At 41.8% G+C, this 19747-nt stretch overlaps 1 protein-coding gene across 1 annotated transcript in view; it reads left to right on the top strand.

Annotated features, from left to right (window-relative positions):
* Positions 1-19747, top strand: part of ADCY8 (adenylate cyclase 8) — a 190767-nt gene that overhangs the window by 43613 nt on the left and 127407 nt on the right. The window contains exon 2 of the mRNA XM_032777553.2: positions 4518-4667. Within this exon, the coding sequence (XP_032633444.1) occupies positions 4518-4667 (150 nt within the window). The remainder of the gene's footprint in view (positions 1-4517; positions 4668-19747) is intronic.

Here is a 19747-nt window from a genome sequence, read left to right as displayed (position 1 = left end):
CTTTGTCAAAATAATATTTCTGCTTCCACTTCAGATTTTCTTTCATCTTCCATATGAGTTCATTGTTTCAGCAAGTTATCAGTAATTGGTAAACTAGATCTGATTCTTCTTCCCATTAACAGCTGAGCTGGAGAAAAGCCATTCTCTAGGGTGTACTTCAGTAAACCAGTAATGTTTTATACAAATCACCCCCACTGTCAAAAGTCTTTTTCGTAAGATTCTTTACTGTCCATATAGACCTTTCCACAAGACCTTTTGATTGGGGGTAATTTGGATTTGATGTTTTGTGATGAAAATCCCAGTCTATGGCAAATTGCCTAAACTCTGCACTGGAAAAATTGTGGCACATTATCACTAAAGACTTCATTTGGAATTCCACATCTAGAGAAGGTTCCCTTCATGCCAGCTATCACTAGGGTGACCAGATGTCCCCATTTTATAGGGACAGTCCCAATTTTTGAGTCTTTTTCTTATAAAGGCTTCTATTACCCCTGACCCCCGTCCTGATTTTTCACACTTGCTGTTTGGTCACCAGGGACGGCTCCAGGCATCAGCGAAGCAAGCATGTGCCTGGGGCGGCAAGCCACTGGGGGCTGCGTGCTGGTCGCCATGAGGGCAGGAGTCAGGCAGCCTTCGGTGGCATGACTGTGGGAGATCCACTGGTCCCGCGGCTTCAGCAGTAATTTGGTGGCGGGTATGCAAAAGGCGCGGGACTGGCAGATCACCCGCAGAAACGCCGCTGAATCTGTGCCGCCGAAGGCCACCTGACTGCCGTACTTGGGGCAGCAAAAAGCATAGACCTGCCCCTGCTGGTCGCCCTAGCTATCACTGACTTACTATTAGTACTATGCAATATGCAAATTTATGGATACAGAGAATAAATAATCTGTGACTATTAAATAATCGTTTGATTGCCAGGTAAACAAGTCTGTGCTGACCTCCTAAGAGCTTTGTGGAGCGGGATGCACTTGACTTTTCTGCATTTGGTAGCTACAGCATTTTGCTAAATGATTTCTCCCCCCTCCCGTTTATGACAGAGTTTCCCACAACCATCGCAGTTTGGGGCCATGCTGTGATCCATCTGTGCTCAGTCTTCCCCGTCACAGTGCTTTTCATAGTGAGTGGTTCCACTCTTTGATTTGACTTATTCTGGCTATATTCTTTTGTACTTAGAACATGGTAACTCCTTCTGGTGAATTTAGTTCTTTGGCTTGTGCTTTCACGGTTTCTGCATATCTGGAGAGCTTTTTCTAAAGTTAAGTCTCCTTCACAGAGCCATTTCTCTCTTAACACATTGTCTTTAATGCCACAAATGTTTCTCTCTGACCAGAGAGTCTGTCAGTTCACTAAAGTCACAGGTTTTACTGAGTTTCCTTTATTCTGTGACATATTGATCAATGGTGTTATCAGTTGTTTGCATGCATGTAAAAAAATGTTTCTCTCTCAAAGATTTCATTCCTTTTTGGCATGCAATGTTCCTCAAATTTAGTCAGTCAGTATTTTATTTAACTTCATGCTTCCACCTTCTTCAAACTTAAAATTATTATAAATATCCAGTGCATTCTCCCCAGCAACATGCAAAAAGATAGATGATTTCACTTGATCATTTTTCTCCTCTGCCCCATGGCAGTTAAATATAATTCAAATCTCTGTTTGAATTTTTTCCAGTTCTCTGCAACATTGCCTGACAATTGCAGACAGGAAAAAGGTTGCAACACATCCATTTCTGTCTTTTTTCCCTGCTTTCTTAAGCTAGTCAAGCTACTACTGTGCTCACCAAATACATGCAAAAGCCTCCATGCCTGGTGCTCCACATGCTTCTCTGGTGCTTTCCTTTGTCTCTGTTTTTAGTTGCAAACATAGGAGTTAACTTCAAAATGACTGCAGTTTCCTTCTCGTTCAGCACTTCCGACACCATGTAAGCATCTTTGGGTTCATTAAACAACAAAACAGTGAATGAGAAAGGAACAAAACTTGAATAAAACAAACTGGAGAGCTTCTGTAGTGAGCTGCTGCACTCAGCCATGCAGTGTTCCCAACCCCCGCCTCCAGGGCACATCTCCAAAATCCTATGATCCTAATACTGGCTCTTATGAGGAAGTATCTCAAAACTGAAATCTTCTACAACATATCTCTACAGTATGGATCCATCGGTTTAGTTTAATAGGGGGGCTATAAGGAAAAACAAAGAGGAAGGTAAAGGAATCTCCACACCCAATTAAGGGATTAAGGGATGTTAAGAGATAATGCCAAGATGGGAATATATATGGGAACAAGAGGATTAAAGGACTGTAGCATTTTAAAGAGGGACACTCTCTCAAGAAAGGGGGGAAGTTATTTAGGTAAATTAGATGAAAACACAGGCACCTGTTACGGGTGACTGAAAAATGTAGGCCTGCCTAGGTTACCATCGGAGGATTATAGAATCATAGAAATGTAGAGCTGGACGGGACCTCCAGAGGTAACTAGTCCAGCCCTCTATGCTGAGGAAGGACCAAGTAAACCTAGACCATCCTGACACATGTTTGTCTAACTTGTTCTTAAAAACCTCTACAACCTGCCTTGGAAACGTAGTGCATTGCTTAACTATCTTTATAGTTAGAAAGTTTTTCCTAATATTTAACCTAATCTCCCTTGCTGCAGATTAGGCACATTACTTCTTGTCCTGCATCCAGTGGACACGGAGAACAACTCTTCACCATCCTCTTTATAACAGCCCTTAACATATTTGAAGACCATTATCAGGTCTGTCCCCCTCTCCCCCATACAGTCTATTTTTTTTTCAAGACATGCCCAGTTTTTTTAACCATCCTTCATTGGTCATGTTTTCTAAACTTTTTATCATTTTTGTTGCTCTCCTCTGGACTCTCTCCAATTTGTCCACATCTTCCTTAAGGGTGGCTTCTAAAACTGGATATAGTATTCCACTTCTGGTCTCAGCAGTGCTAAGGAGAATGTTACAATTACCTGCTTAGGTGCAGCACTCCTGTTAATATACCCCAGAGAGATAATAGCCGTTCTCAACTACAACACATGGTTGATTCATATTCAGTTTGTTATCCACTATGCCCCCCAGATCCTCTTCAGCAGTACCACTGCCTACCCAATTATTCTACATTTTGTAATGGTGCATTTGATTTTTCCTTCCTAAGGGTTTGTCTACACTGGCCCTTTACAACACTGCAACTTTCGTGCTCAGGCCTGTGAAAAAACACACTCCTGAGCACAAGAAGTTTCAGCGCTGTAAAGGGCCAGTGTAGACAGTGCACCAGCGCTGGGGCTGCACTCGTAGCTACGCCCGCCCCTCATGGAGGTGGGTTTTTTAGAGCCCTGGGAGAGCTCTCTGCCAGTGCTCTGCCGCGACCACACAAGTCACGTTAAAGCACTGCCACAGCAGCGCGTTAGCATTGCCAGTGTAGACTAGACTTAAGTGAAGTATTTTGCACTTTTCTTTATTGAATTTCATCTTGTTGATTTCAGACCAAATCTCCTTTTTTTCACGGTCATTGCAAATTCTAATCCTGTCCTTCAAGGTACTCTGAATCCCTTCCAGCTTGGTGTTATCTTCAAATTTTATAAGCATACTCTGCTCTCCATTATCCAAGTCATTAATGAAACCATTGAATAGGACCAGACCTATGAGTTTGGTTTGTGAAGGTCTGGTGGAAAGTGAGACAACAAGCAGAATCAGGGTGATTTTGTAAATTGTGCTCACAAGGCAAAATCTCCAGCTAGTGTAAATCAGCATAACTCGGTTAAAGACAAATTCATAGTTGCTGAGGCACTACTCCATAAAGTTTATTTTAGCTTGGAGCATGCCTGGGGGGGAGAAAAGGAAGAAGCCAGGATGCCCCTTCTTCCACTAGCACAAAGCGCGTAGTTCGCAGTTATAGGAGAGGAGAATGTTTTCTTAGCCTTTTTATGTGGGAGAGATGAAGTGAGACCTCTGTTTATACCTCAGCCATGTTGCAAGTATTTGTTTAGGCTTTGGGTTTGTGTTTTGGGTTTTTTGTTATTCAGAAATATGCATGCCAGTTCGTTGTCATCAGCTGATAATGAGGTTGTTTCAAGTGTCAATAATATTAATACAGTAACAACAATAATTCATAATTAAATGGATACGCTGCCCTTTTGTCGTTCTTTTTTATGTGGTTCACTTCTCACACAAAGCCGTGAAGCGCATCACAAAGCTGCTTTTACGGGGCTAGGGAAAAATAAATTCTGAATTGTGTTTGTAACCACACTTGACTAGTGCTTTGTGAGTCAGCTCTTGGATGCATCATTCGTAGTTCAGCCAGAGTTTAATGCCCCCCAAATATTGCATATTTCTTCCTGCAGGCAGAGTGTGTTTCATATGTTTGCCACCCTTAATTAAGATCCAAGAGACTTTTTTCTGCTAACTTTCTTAACTGTTTAGTTTTACAGCCTACATGACTTTTAAGCAGTCTTTTTCCTTTTTAAATGGATATTTTTGTCTCATTCCTCTGATCAAAGTCCTGTTTTCTTGTCTATTTCAGATAGCGGCTCAGGCAGTGTTATTTATGTGTATGAATACAGCGGGAATCTTCATTAGCTACCTATCAGACAGAGCTCAGCGCCAAGCCTTCTTAGAGACCAGAAGATGCGTAGAAGCAAGACTGAGGCTAGAGACGGAAAACCAGAGACAGGTATCCAGAGAAATGCTGCTACTGTCATATAAATTGGAGCTCATACATCGCTAGGACCAGAGCCTCCTCTTACTTACATGCTTGTAACCTCTTGATGTGAATGGAATTATACTGGTTAAGTGAGGATCATACTCTTATCGTTTGCTGTATTTTTATAACATGACATCTCAAAGGCTTTCATCATGAAATCTCTTCCTTGCCTCATTTGTGCAGAGAAGCCTACTCTGTCCGACACCCTTCTCCTGCTCCACCCCTCACTCTGCCTCTTGGGTGTATCAGTTAAACTCACTTTGCACCCACCAAGGGATAAATCAATGCCATTATTCTGCATTGCCATTTAAATTAGTTTTAGGACCAATGTGCATTCAACATATAAATTATATTGCCATTTAATTCACTAATTAAATTAGCCTAATGATTTTATTATGCATGTAAATAGTTTTCTCCTTCATATTTCCTTCCCTTTTTGCCAAACTTACATTAAGAGATCCAGAAGTTGTGCAATGTTCTTGACACTCATCTCTGCAGTATCCTGCCTAGGATTACTGTACGTCTGGGTTTTCCGAGACATTGCTTCATTTTTGAGGCTCTGTCCTCTGTTGGGCACATTTTTCAAATAACAGGAAATGTCTGGAATTTTTGCAGAGAAGACATTGCAGCTCAGAAAGATTGGTCTGCTTCCCAGCTGGTCCCTCCCCTGCATCCACAGCTGATTGGTCATGCTGTGGGATCTTGCTCATCCAGGCCTGGCTCCCAGCTATGGGAAGGGGGCAGGGTACCATAGGGAGGCACTGACTGATGACTGTTGCTGCATCCTGGGCTTGCACCAGTCACCCTGCCACTGTGATAGGGAACGATACTGCGCCCCACCTCTAGTGAGTAATCCTGTCACAGGTACCCCCTCCAGCTCCCTCTCCCCATCTACCCCCTCAGCATAAGGAGACCACCTTTTCAAATGGCAAAAGTGGGATACATGCAGGATCCTCACTCCACTCCATGGCTCTACCCTCTGATCCTCCTCTTACTGAGGCCTCACTGCCGGGCCAGGCTGGAAGCCGGAGGCGGGCCATGGTATGAGCTGCCCAGGGAGCCTGGGCTGCTGTGGGAAGATCCAGACCCTCCACCTGCTCTGGGTGGGGGGCCAGGTGCCCGAGAGCAGCCCCTGGCTCCTGTCCCCACCACCCAGGTGCACTGCCCAGGGTAGGTGGAGGGTCTAGGGCTCCAAACAGTGGCCCAGACTCCCTGGGTGGCTCTTACTAGTGCCTAACTCCAGCTTCTGGCCTGGCCACGGGGGTGAGGCATCAGGGAGGAGAGAAAGAGGCAGGGGCGGGGCCTTGTGGTGAGTGGAGGGGGGCTAATGCTTAAGCTGGGAAGAGCCTGGCACTACCTCTGAGCCTTGGGCAGGTGTGGAGCAGCACCAGTGGGGCATCCAGGACAAATACTGTCCTAGAGTCATTCAGCCCAAGACTGGGACTTGAACTCCGCATTGCAGGACTGTCCCACCCAATTTGGGATGGGTGCTTACCGTAGTCCAGCACTGTACTCTTTTGGGAAACTTAAAATATGGTAATCCTGCCTGACCTCTGTCTTCCATAGTGCATTGTAACATATCCATCAGAATGATTTTTCAATGCACAAAGCAATTTCTGCTAAATCAAAATTTTCCTTAATTTTTTTGATTTTCAATTGGGAAAATCAAATGATTAATTTGAGGTCAGTTAGACACAGATCAGAATATTTTGTTTAGTTAAACTGACTCAAAATGTTTCAAATCAGTTAATATCAAACTGCATTTCCCATTATGGTATATTGCCTCAAGGGAACTCTCCCATGGCTTTGACTCCCTGCAGGACTACATTACTCATAATGCAACTCAGATTCAAGTCTGACCAAGCTTAGTGCCACTTCATTTGAGTCACATGACTTCTGGTGCATGATGGGAGATGTAGTTTGTCCAGGGAGCCTGGCCCATGGAGGTGAGTGGTGAACAGTAACTCTCAGGAGGCACTGCTCCACAACTGGGAAATGCAATTTAATGTTGAAGTTTCTCAAAACAAAATATGCTGGGTCAGTTTAAAAACCAGACTGAAACATTCTGATTTCAAGAATGTCAAAATACTGTGTTTTGACCGAAAGTGTCAAAACAAAATATTTCAATATTTCTGCATCAAATCTTTTGGAATATTTTGTTCCATGAAAAATTTTTATATTTCAGCTTTTTGCCTCAATCTAGGATAAACACAAATGTTGAAATACTGGAATTTCCAGTGTGATGGAAATTCTGCCTTTTGCTCAGCCCTGCCCTGTAGATACATGCTTATTTCTTTTATTTCTGAGAATTTAAGGCCATTTTAAGGTGGGGATGTGTGGAGAGGTGAAGCAAAGGACTGCACTAAATATGTAACAAAAATAACTGCCATAAGTTACCGTATTAGTATGTTCTCTACTTTAGTTGTCATCAGAATTATCCAATGAGTCCCTCATTAGCTTAGAAAACTCTTGATTTACTAGGGCCGTAAGCCCCGCTTATACTGCTTTTGGTTTTATTTCCCCTCATTCATGTAAACTGGTTAAAGATATGCATATCTTTATGGTATATTAGCCATGCTTAACTCTTCTGGTTTCCTGTAACCCTAGGGTTCCCTTTCATCGGCGTGAATGGGGTGATTAAAAGGGAGATATTTTTAGTTGAAATTCTGCTCCCCTCTGTTCAATTCTTTGCCACCAAACTCCCTCCCTCATTTAAAAAATCTCTGTCCTCCCACTCCCTATACCATGGGGTAAACTGTTCTTTGAGAAACATAAAGCCACCCAGTTTCAGAATAAAAATATCATTATTAAACATAGATTTCATGTTCAGTAGATACACAGCACACTCTGGATCAGATTTTCTTCTGTGCTGTCAGCTGGACAACACAGTGGATTGGAGCACACAGGGATCCCACGATGTCTCCTTGATTCCATGGGTTGATCTGCACTGGTCCCAAGTAAGTTAGAGCAGCCTAGGAACTACTGGATACTACTCCAGATGGCAATGGCCCCCAAGGAACCTTAGAGCAGCTGGAGATTGCCAGAATACGGTAAACTCTGGCTGTGTCTCTCCCCTTCTCCTTCCTATGGGTAAAATGCAGAGGGTGATGCTGGGGCCAGCTGCATAGGAATGCAGTAGAAAAGCTGGTGTTCTATTGCTCACAAAAAGCAGCATGATCTAGAGCTTTGAATAAGGGACTGACTGCTTGTAAATTTTGAGTTCTAATCTTGGTTCTGATATTGACTTGCTGCATGGGCTTGGGCACATCATCTATCTTTCTCTTTGTTTTCCCCATCTGTAAAATGGGGATTATTGTGAATATTTACCACACAGACATTAAGGGACTGGTCCTACAAACACTTGTGATTATTTGTTCTTTGTATTACTGTAGTGCCTTGGAGCCCTGGTCATAGACCGGAACCTCATTGTGCTAGGTGATGTATAATTACAGAACAAGAAGACAGGCACATGCCTCAGAGAGCTGAAATCTAAGTTTAAGACAAGAGACCACAGATGGATACAAACAGACAGATGGGAGAGTACAAGGAAACAATGAGACAACATTAGCCAGCATGGTACAAACAGCATAAAGCCATTAAATGTTTTGGTGGTGTTTGGAGGATTTTGCAGTGATCATCTAATAAATGCCTGCAGATCTATTAGAATACAAATGTTGCACTCATGTTTTAATGGAGGAATGCAGGACTTGGTAGTATGTGTGTCTAGATAAATTCTACACAGAAATCTTGCCATTTCCCCTGCAAAAACAGTTTTGCTTATTTCTTTTGACTTTGCTAATCCTAGCTTGTTTTTATGGAATGTGGTGTGAATTCACGGTGAAACTATTCAAGGTGAAACTACCAAAACGATGCTTCCCTCTTTTACGCCCCCTCCCAAACACACTGTGGTTTTTTTGGAGGTGATTCCATTTTTTCCATGCAGTTCTGAGCTGAATTTGGGCAGTTAAATGTGGTAGCATCTGCTGCATATTATGTAATTCTTCTTATTCTACAGCAACTCTTGTTCTCCTTGTCATTGGTACTTTTCATTATAGTGTGGGTCCCTTGCTTTTTTTTTAATTGTTATCATTGGTTTTCTCAGCTGGGCACCATATTGTTCTGGAGCACTAAAATTGGCCAAATTCTATTCTCAGGTACATGGATGTATACTTGGAGTAACTCCACTGATCCATTGCTCATAGCAAGATACATTAGCATAAATTCTAGACTCGTGATAAATTTACCTACTGCAAAGAAAGCAAATGTAGAGTTTTATATATAGGATTATGGGTAAATTTTCAAAAGCCCTAAGTGACTTAAGAGCATATTTTCGAAAGTGACTTAAGCATTTAGGTGCCTAAATCCCATTGACTTTTACTGAGACTTCAGGTAAAATTTGCAATAAGAACATAAATATGGCCATACTTGGTTGACCAATGGTCCATCTAGCCCAGTATCCTGTCTTCCGATAGTGGCTAATGCTAGGTGCTTCAGAGGGTACGAACAGAAGAGGGCAATTATTGAGTAATGCATCCCCTATTGTCCAGTCCCAGTATCTGGCAGTCAGTGGCTTAGGGACACCCAATGCATGAGATTGCATCCCTGACCATCTTGTCTACTAGCCATTGACAGACCTATCCTCCATGAACTTAACTAGTTCTCTTTTTTTTAACTCGATTATACTTCTGAACTTCGCAGAATCTTGTGGCAACAAGTTCCACAGGTTGACTGTGTGTTGTGTGAAAAAAATACTTCCTTTTGTTTGTTTTAAACCTGCTGCTTATTAATTCCATCGGGTGATCCCTGGTTCCTGTATTATATAAAGGTAAATAACACTTCCTTTTTCACTTTCTCCACGCCATGATTTTATAGACTTCTATCATATCTCCCCTTAGTCATCTCTTTTACAAGCTGTTTAGTCCCAGTCTTTTTAATCTTTCATCATATGGAAGCTGTTTCATAGCCCTAATCATTTTTGTTGCCCTTCTCTGTACCCTTTCCAATTCTAATATATCTTTTTTGAGGTGAGATAACCAGAACTGCATGCAGTTATCAAGGTGTGTGTGTACCATAGATTATGTAGTGACATTAAGATATTTACAATCTTGTTATCTATCCCTTTCCTAATGGTTTCTAACATTCTGTTACCTTTTTTGACTGTCACTGCACATGGAGTAGATGTTTTCAGAGAACTATCCAAAATGACTCCAAGATCTCTTTCTTGAGTGGTAACAGCTAATTTAGACCCAATCATTTTGTATGTATAGTTGGGATTCTGTTTTCCAGTGTGCATTATTTGGCAATTATCAACATTGAATTACATCTGACATTTTGTTGCCCAGTCACCCAGTTTTGTGAGATCCAGTTGTAACTCTTCACAGTCTTCTTTGGACTTAACTATTTTTAGAAATTTTGTATCATCTGCAGCCTTTGTCACCTCACTCTTTACCCCTTTTCTCAGCTCATTAATGAATATTTTGAAGAGCTCTGGTCCCAGTACAGACCTGTGGAAAACCTGCTATTTACCTCTCTCCCCTGTAAACACTGACCATTTATTCTTATTCTTTATTTCATGTCTTTTTACCAATTAATGATCCATGGGAGGACCTTCCCCCTCTTATATCATATCAGTTTGTTTTTCCTAAGAACTTTGTTGAAGGTCGTTGTCAAAGGCTTTCTGAACGTCCAAGTATACTATATCCACTGGATCACCCTTGTCCACATGCTTGTTGACCACCTCAAAGAATTCTGATAGATTCGTGCGTCATGATTTCCCTTTACAAAATCCATGTTGATACTTCCCAAACAAATTACTTTCATCTATATGTGTGACAATTCTATTCTTTACTATAGTTTCAACCAATTTTCCTGGTACTGAAGTTAGACTTACCAACCTGTTATTGCCAGGATCACATCTGGAGACTTTTAAAAAATTGGCATTGCATTAGCTATCCTCCTGTCATCTGGTACAGAGGCCGATTTAAGCAATAGTTTACATACCACAATTAATAGTGCTGCAATTTCATAGTTGAGTCCCTTCAGAAATCTTGGGTGAGTACCAATGGTCCTGGTGACTTGTTACTGTTTAATTTATCAGTTTGTTCAAAAACCTCCTGTACTGACACTTCAATCTGTGAGAGTTCCTCAGATTTGTTACCTAAAAAGAATGGCTTATGTGTGTAAATCTCACTCACGTAATCAGCCATGAAGTGCGATTCAAAGAATTCATCTAGCTTCTCCACAATGGCCTTGTCTTCATTGAGTGCTCCTTTAGCACCTTTATCGTCCAGTGGCCCCATTGGTTTTTTGGCAGGCTTCCTTTTTTGATGTACCTTTTTTTTTTTTGCTGTTAGTTTTTATGTCTTTTCAAGTTCTTTTTTGGCCTGCCTAATTATGATTTGCCAGTGTTTATGTTCCTTTCAATAGCATCTAAGTGACTTAGGAGCCCAAGTCTCTTTCACAAAAGTTTCTAAGTCACTAAAGGCCAGATTTGTAAATGTACGCAGGTGCGTAAAGATGCAGATAGCTGCCTTGTGGAATTTTCAGAAGGGCCGAGGTGCCTTACTCTTATTGGGAATTGGGCATCTAGGTGCTTTTGAAAATCTGACTGGGCACCTACCTACATCTTTAGGCACTTAAATATCTTTAAAAATCTGACTCTTACCCTATACCAGGTATGTGGATGGCAGTAGAGTTAAATAGGGAGAATTTTTGCCACAGTTAATTGTGAGTGATATTGTGAAGAGTCAGTAGCATACTTCCTTGGCATTGTTTCTACCTGTTTGCTAAACCACAAGAAACCTGGTCAACATGTGACAGTGAAATCCAAAGAAGAAGCTGTGGCCATACTTTTCCCATTTTCACATAGAAATCAAATTTGAGTTTGCAGCTTGGTTTTGGTTAAGATCTAAAACCTTTGACAGCCAGACTGAAAAAGTGAAACATCAGTAGTGAAGACTCCCGAATAGGAATATTGAATATGGAAAAAACAAAAGATGAGCTAGTGGAGGTAACACAGCTGAGACAACTTGTGAAGCAGTGGGGCAAGTGGATTTTAACTCTTACCAATATGCATAGGTGACTTATGGGAGGGATACAAAGGGGACACCAGCTAAAGGGGGATATATGACCTCCCTGTGTGCCCCTTACGTTCCCACCCGTGACTCCTCCTCACCCCCATCCCAGGGCCCCCACGCTCTCCCCATCTCCTCCCCATCCCACGTTACCTGGGTGAGGGCTTTGTCCTTCCACTGCACCGGATACTAATTTCAGTGGATATTGATTTCTGAACCACAGGGCTCTCCTGGGAACCGCAGTGTCGAAAGGAGAAGGACTGTACCGCCCCCAGTCCCACCTCCAGCCCTGTCCTCCAGCGGGACTGTACAGATCCTGGACAGGAGACACAGCTGCGTGGAAGGGCTGGAGGCAGGGCCGGGGGCTGGTCCAGCCATGCCAGAGGAGCTGCCGGCGTGGGGCCACCTGGCAGCCCCAAGTTCTGCTCCTTTTGCTGCTCCGGTTCCCGGGAGATCTCAACAGTGTTCAGTGGATACAAAATATGGCTTTCCGGTACAGCATACTGGCGATAAATGTCTTAATGTACAGCGAATCTGACCGTACTGGCTTACTTGCACCACAGTTGTGAAGGCAATTGTATGTAGCAGGTTGATGATACTGGCCAGTATGTTAATTCATCCATGGAATGGTGAAACAAACTCATCCACCTGGGCCTGAAAACTATGGATGTGTCAGACAACAAAAATGCTAATATTAAAATACAACCCCCCATGATGACTTTGTATAAACAAAACATATCTTGTCAGCCAGATTCTCAGTGGATGTAAACCATCATAGCTCCATTGACTTCACTGATTTACACAAGATGAGCATCTGGCCCAGTAAAGTTACTCTGAGCATTACAAAAAGACTTATGTCCAGTGCTCCACTTATCTTGTCAACAGAATATTTAAAGACCAACATACAGTGTTTTTTTCTTTCTTACTTGGTGTTACCTCAAAGACAGAGTAGGAAATTCTGCTTTCATTATGGCAAGGCAATGAAAATGAAATGTGAGATACATACTTGAATATATACTACACAATTTTCAAAAATAATCATAACATAGATATGTAGTTTGCCTTAGTGCTAAGGTTTTGTATACTTGCTACCAGGACAGAGTAGAAAGCTTCACTGAGATGAAAATGAAATTTGTTCTTTATTTAGCCTCTGTTTCTAACTTGCAAATGAACCATATAATAAACACATACTGGGTAATGTCCTTATGATTATTGCATTAATGATACTCTTTTATCTTCCTTACCTTCTCTTTATCCAGTAATTGATCTCCACTGGAAACTTGTCAGATAAAATCAATCTTTAAATAGCTCTATTTAAAAATAAACAAATCTGCCAGAGAATTGTACCCTTCCCTTCCAAAAAAATTTGCTGGTCTGAAAACTGCCATTGTGAAGGGAGGATAAAATTCAGATGTGCACTAGTGCAAACTCTCATGACGCAAGTCTGGAAATAGGCATGGTAGAAGGGGAGAATTCCTTCTTCCAAATAAGGTACAGCTCTCAAAATAAAACCTCAACATTACAACATTATTATATGTAGAAAATCTATTTTAGTTAACCTTTGCAGGTCACTACAGTGTGTTAGTTAAAGTTTTCTTCTCCACACAAGATCTATGTAGTTAGACTTGGTGGAGTGATATGGGACCTGATCCAAAATCCAACAGTCACTGAAAAGAATCCCATTGACATTAATGGGCTTTGGATCAGGCTCATGAAGAAGTGTGCCAATAAAAAGTTTAAAACCTTTCTAGTTCAGTGGTTCCCAAACTTATTCTGCCGCTTGTGCAGGGAAAGCCCCTGGCAGACCGGCCCAGTTTGTTTACCTGCTGCGTCCACAGGTTCGGCTGATCGTGGCTCCCAGTGGTTTGCTGCTCCAGGCCAATGGGAGTTGCTGGAAGCGGCGGCCAGTACATCCCTCAGCCCGCGAACGACAGCCACTGGGAGCCACGATCTGCCGGACCTGCAGGACATCGCAGGTAAACAAATGGGCCTGGACGGTCAGGGGCTTTCCAACAAGCGGCAGAACAAGTTTGGGAACCACTACTCTAATATATTTTTCTCTGAAATGTGTGATGCAGGCAGAATGCATGATGGTGTCTTGTGGCATAAGAACTCTATGGGCACTTGTTTGAGATGACCAGCTTAACCTACAATGTGTCTCTTGGGCCTGGTCTACACAGGGGGTGGGGGGGAAGAGGAATTGATCTAAGATATACAACTTTAGCTACGAGAATAGCGTAGCTGAAGTCAGCGTATCTTAGATCGATTTAGATTGACTTACTTTGCGTCCTCGTGGCGCGGGATTGATGGTTGCCGCTCCCCCATCGGCTCCACTTCTTGCCTGGTGGAGTTCTGGAGCTGACGGGAAGCGCGTATGGGGATCGATGTATCGCGTCTAGATGAGACGCAATACATCGATCCCCAATAGATCGATCACAACCTGTCAGTCCGGCAGGTAGTGTAGGCATAGCCTTGGATATGTATGTTTACTCTCATGATAAGTATTTGTTACTCTCCTCACTGTGGCTGGTTCTGAATGATTTATAAAATGTAAACTCCCTACCCAGTGCCAAGAGAGCCACCCATGGGGCTATACAATTACTGCTGTGCAGGGACTGATGATATTTGGCTTAGACTCAGTCAGAAAAATTCATCAGGTCTAGAAACCTGAAGAAGAAAAGGAAAGAAAAAACGCTTGGGGTCATAATTCACCACTGTGTTCTGCCAGTTCCGATGGAGCTATCCCAGTGGAAAAAGAGAGTAAGGCACCAGGGAGAAAGACCCTTTATTGTTAGCTTCTTTGTTTTTTGGATAGACAATCTCTCTCCATCGCATCAGCCAGACTTTTAGAAAACAGCTCTTTTCTACGCTTGCATTATTGTCCTGAGGTGTACCCACAGAGGGTTGGGGTCTTCTATGTATAGATGTAGTCTGCACAAGCAAAAGGGGGTGTTTCAGTCACCTCCACAGACCTTCTACTCCACTGCTCTGGACCACATGGAGGTCTCATTGTGCATTTGAGCACATGATGGGGGAGGGGATGGAGACAGGATTGGTTGAAGGAAGAAGCACTTGGTCAAGGTGCAGCTGGTAAATACACACTGCCCTACTCTGGTCCCATGTGTTGTCAACTGTGGCATGAGTGTGTGTCCTCTCTGCATGCTGTCCCAGCTCTGTGCAGGTAGGTGGTTCAGCAGACCTCAATAGAACTGCCCAGAAAGACCACAGCCTCTGTTCACTGATGAAGGTGCTCGGCCAGGTTTATTGCTGATAAAGTATGGTAATAGCACCCCATAGATTCTACAGAGAGACTAATATATGTATGCCCGTGACAACGGACCAGCCCAGTCAGTGGTGGGACTTTCCACTGCCCCCTAGGCCAGATAGAGAGTTGAGGCAAGGTACCCCAAGATTTGGAGACTGAGACAAACAACTTACATGTTTCATGGAATCATAGAATATTAGGATTGGAAGGGACCTCAGGAGGTCATCTAGTCCAACCCCGTGCTCAAAGCAGGACCAATCCCCAACTAAATCATCCCAGCCAGGGCTTTGTCTCCAGCCTAGCTCCAGATGCAATTGGCTGCATGTTTGTTACCCCTCCTTCTACCTTTCTGCTGATGTTTCAGACAAGACGTCCCTATTCATCACTTCTGTCAAACCATCCTATCATGTGCTAGGCTGGGGTGTACTTGTGCTAGCCTGCTGGAAGGTGCTTACATATTCAATGTATTTTGGCAATGTTAGCAGTACCTCTGCTAAGTTCATGTACTGGACACTGAAAGTAGAGGCATTTGCTTTAATACATTGCCTGACATTGGTTCAGGCCTCAGGCCTTGCCCAGGTCTAATGCTCTAGGGTCTGTTGACTATAACATGCAGATTACTCAGCAGTCTGCTGGTCTTCTATCTGTTCTGGGAAGGCTGTTAGAGTGCCAGGGGTAGCTGTGACCCATGAGAGTGCATGGTCATGTGGCTCCAATGGGAGCTAGGGGCAAGTGTGCCAGGGGTTACAACCAGTATGGCGATCCCTGGGGATCTGCCAGTTTGTGGAAAGGGACTTCCTTTTCAGGGTCTCCTTTACTCACCCACCCAAATGCTATTTGTTCAGGGTGAGTGGAATTTTGCTGGGCTGTCCAAATCTACTTCTTATCTACCTGCTGATACTGTGCTGGTAAACAAACCTTGTCCAGGGCTAGAGGAGGGTTAGAAATATCAAACGATTAGTTCTAACCATTTGTCCCCCACACTCTCACACCATCTGTTGTCTCAATGGAACAACCATCCATTGCCTATCCATATGGAGAGCTGAATGTCTATCTTGTTTTGCTTAGTCTGGGCTGGGAAAGGGATCCAGGATTTGATGGAAAGTTGATGTCATGATTAAGAAGCAAGTTCCTTCTTTCTGCTTTCCATTTATTTCCCTAACCTCTCCAGTTTCAGGAGTATTTTTTCTTGCTCCCCCTCAGCAATCTCAGTCTAATTTTTTTTTCCATTTGCTTTAATAAAGCTCTCTGTAGGCTGATGAGCTCTGAATTTTTGTTTTTAAAGAAGCTTACATGTCATGCAGGTTTTATCAAGCTCTTACAGCTCTAGTTTTTAATCAACAGTCAGTATTTACAACTTTTAAAATAAGAGCAGATTGGGTTGGGATTGGAAAGGATATTTTAAGAAGGTTATATGGTCTAAAGTCATCTTTTTTAATATGGATACTAAGAATATAAAAATCCGTCTAAACTGGTATGAGGATAAAGTTCAGATTGGTGACCAAATATTCACAGAGACTTCATATTTCATTGCAGAATTGGTCTAGAAAGTATCGTAAATAAAAATTCCAATCACAGTTATTTGGGACTTGTTTTAAAGGGTGGATGTTAACCCTCTTATAAAGTTTCTCTGTAGTAAGCCTTTGATCCAGGTTTGTTTATTATTAAATAGAAATAAAAGACCAGTTATTTCTCTATGAAGGAATTTCAGGAAAATTCTAAAGCTTAAGGTGCCAGAGTTTTCTTGCAATTATTAGAATATAAGAACATAAGAACGGCCATACTGGATCAAAGTAATGGTCCATCTTGCCCAGTATCCTGTCTTCTGACAGTGACCAATGCCAGATACTTCACAGGGAATGAACAGAAAAGGCAATCACTGAATGATCCATCCCTGTTGTCCACTCCAAGCTTTTGGCAAAAAGACACTTAGGGACACACAGCACATGGGGTCGCATCTCTGATCATGTTGGCTAATAGTCATTGATGGACCTATCCTCGGGAAACTTATCTAATTCTTTTGTGAACCCTGTTATAGTTTGATCTTCACAAAATCTTCTGGCAATAAGTTCCACAGGTGGACTGTGTGTTGTGTGAAGAAGTACTTCCTTTTTGTTTTAAACCTGCTGCCTATTAATTTCATTGCATGACCCTTGGTTCTTGTGTTATGTGAAGGGATAAATAACACTTCCTTATTCACTTTGTCCTCACTATCCATGAGCTTATAGACCTCTATCATGTCCTCCCTTACTCATCTCTTTTCCAAGCTGAGCAGTCCCAGCATTTTTAATCTTTCATCATATGGAAGCTATTCCATCCCCTTAATCATTTTGTTGCCCTTCACTGTACCTATTCCAATTCTAATATATGTTTTTTGAGGTGGGATGATGAGAAAAGCTGCATAATAAGCAGATGTTTTCAGAGAACTATCCAAAATGACTCCAAGATCTCTTTCTTGAGTGGTAACAATTAATTTAGACCCAATCATTTTGTAGTTGTAGTTGGCATTTATGTTTTCCAATGTGCACTACTTTGCATTTATCAACATTGAATTTCATCTGCCATTTTGTTGCCCAGTCACCCAATTTTGTGAGATCCCGTTGTAACTCTTCACAGTCTGCTTTCGGCTTAACTATCTTGAATAATTTTGTTTCATCTCCAAATTTGCCACCTTACAATCTACCACTTTTTCCAGATCCTTTATTAATATGTTCAATGACTCTGGTCCCAGTACAGACTCCTCGGCGACACCACTATTTACCTCTCACTATTCTCAAAACTGACCATTTATTCCTACTCTTTCTTTTCTGTCTTTTAAACAGTTACTGGTCCCTGAGAGGAACTTCACTATCATCCCATGACTGCTTACTTTGCTTAGGGGCCTTTGGTGAGGAATCTTCTCAAAGGCTTTCTGAAAGTCTAAGTACACTTTATCCACTGGAGGTTCACCATTGATCACATGCTTGTTGATCCCCTCAAAGAATTCTAGTAGATTGATGAGGCATGATTTCCCTTTACAAAAACCATGTTGACTCTTCCCCAACAAATTATGTTCATCTATGTGTCTGACAAGTCTGTTCTTTTCTATAGTTTCAACCAGTTTGACCCGTACTGAAGTCAGGCTTACTGGCCTGAAATTGCTGGGATCACCTCTGTAGCCCTTTTTAAAAAATTGGCTTCACATTAGCTATCTTCCAGTCATCTGGTACAGAAGCTGATTTAAATAAGTTACAAACCAGAGTTAGTAGTTCTGCAATTTCACATTTGAGTTCCTTCAGAACTCTTGGATGAATACCATCTGGTCCTGATGACTTATTTTTATTTAACATATCAATTTGTTCCACAACCTCCTCTATTGACACCTGAATCTGGGGACAGTTCCTCAGATTTGTTACCTAAAAAGAATGGCTCAGGTGTGGGAATCTCCCTCACATCCTCTGCAGATGGATGCAAGGAATTTATTTAGCTTCTTCGCAGCAGGCTTGTCTTCCTTGAGTGCTGCTTTGGTATGTTGATCATCCAGTGGCCTCACTAGATTGTTTGACAAGCTTCCTGCTTCTGATGTACTTTGGAAAAAATTACCATTAGTTTTTGTGTCTTTTGCTAGTTGCTTTTCAGATTCTATTTTGGCCTGTCTAATTATACTTTTACGCTTCACTTGTGTTTCTGCTCCTTTCTATTTTCCTCAGTAAGATTTGACTTCCAATTTTTAAAGGATGTCTTTTTGTCTTTAACTGACTCCTTTATCTTATTGTTTAGCCCTGGTTGTATTTTTTGACATGTTCCCATTTTGGAGGGTGGTGGTGGTGGTGGTTGTTATTGTTTTGGGATATACATTTAGTTTGAGCCTCTCTTATGGTGTTTTTAAATAGTTTCTATGCAGCTTACAGATATTTCACTTTTGGAACTATACCTTTTAATTTCTGTTTAACTAGCTTCCTCATATTTGTGTAGATCCTCTTTCTGAAGTTAAACGCTACCATGATGAGCTTCTTTGGTGTTCCCCCCACAGGGATGTTAAATTTAATTATATTATGGTTGTGATTACCACGTGGTTCAGCTACATTCACTTCTTAGACCAGATCCTGTTCTCCACTTAAGACTAAATCAAGAATTGCCTCTCCTCTTGTGGGTTCCCGTCCTGAAGTGACATATACCCAGTTAATATGGGGATAGTTGAAATCTCCCGTTATTATTGAGTTTTTTATTTTTTATTGCCTTTCTAATCTCCTAGAGCATTTCACAGTCTCATCACCATCCTCATCAGGTGGTCGATAGTATATCCCTACTGCTATATTATTATCGTTGAAGTATGGCATTACTATCCATTGAGATTCTATAGTACAGTTTGATTCATTTAAGATTTTTACTATATTTGACTCACTGCTTTCTTTTACATGTAGTGCCATTCCCCCACCAGCACAACCTACTCTATCATTCCTGTATATATTATACCCCAGTATTAACATATCCCACTGATGATCATCATTATACCCAATTTCTGTGATGCCTAGTACATCAATATCCTCATTTAAAACCAGGCACTCAAGTTCATCCATCTTAGTATGTAGACTTCTAGCATTTGTATATAAGCACTTATAGAATGTGTCACTTTGAACTGTCTGCCATTATGTGATGTAATTGAATGGGCCTCTTTTTCATTTGACTGTTTCTCATCAGATCCTACCTGTATTTGATCATCTTCCATCCTC

Source organism: Chelonoidis abingdonii, chromosome 2, assembly GCF_003597395.2.
Source record: "Chelonoidis abingdonii isolate Lonesome George chromosome 2, CheloAbing_2.0, whole genome shotgun sequence".
In the NCBI taxonomy this organism is placed as follows: Eukaryota; Metazoa; Chordata; order Testudines; family Testudinidae; genus Chelonoidis; species Chelonoidis abingdonii.
This window is presented reverse-complemented; position numbering and strand designations above follow the sequence as displayed.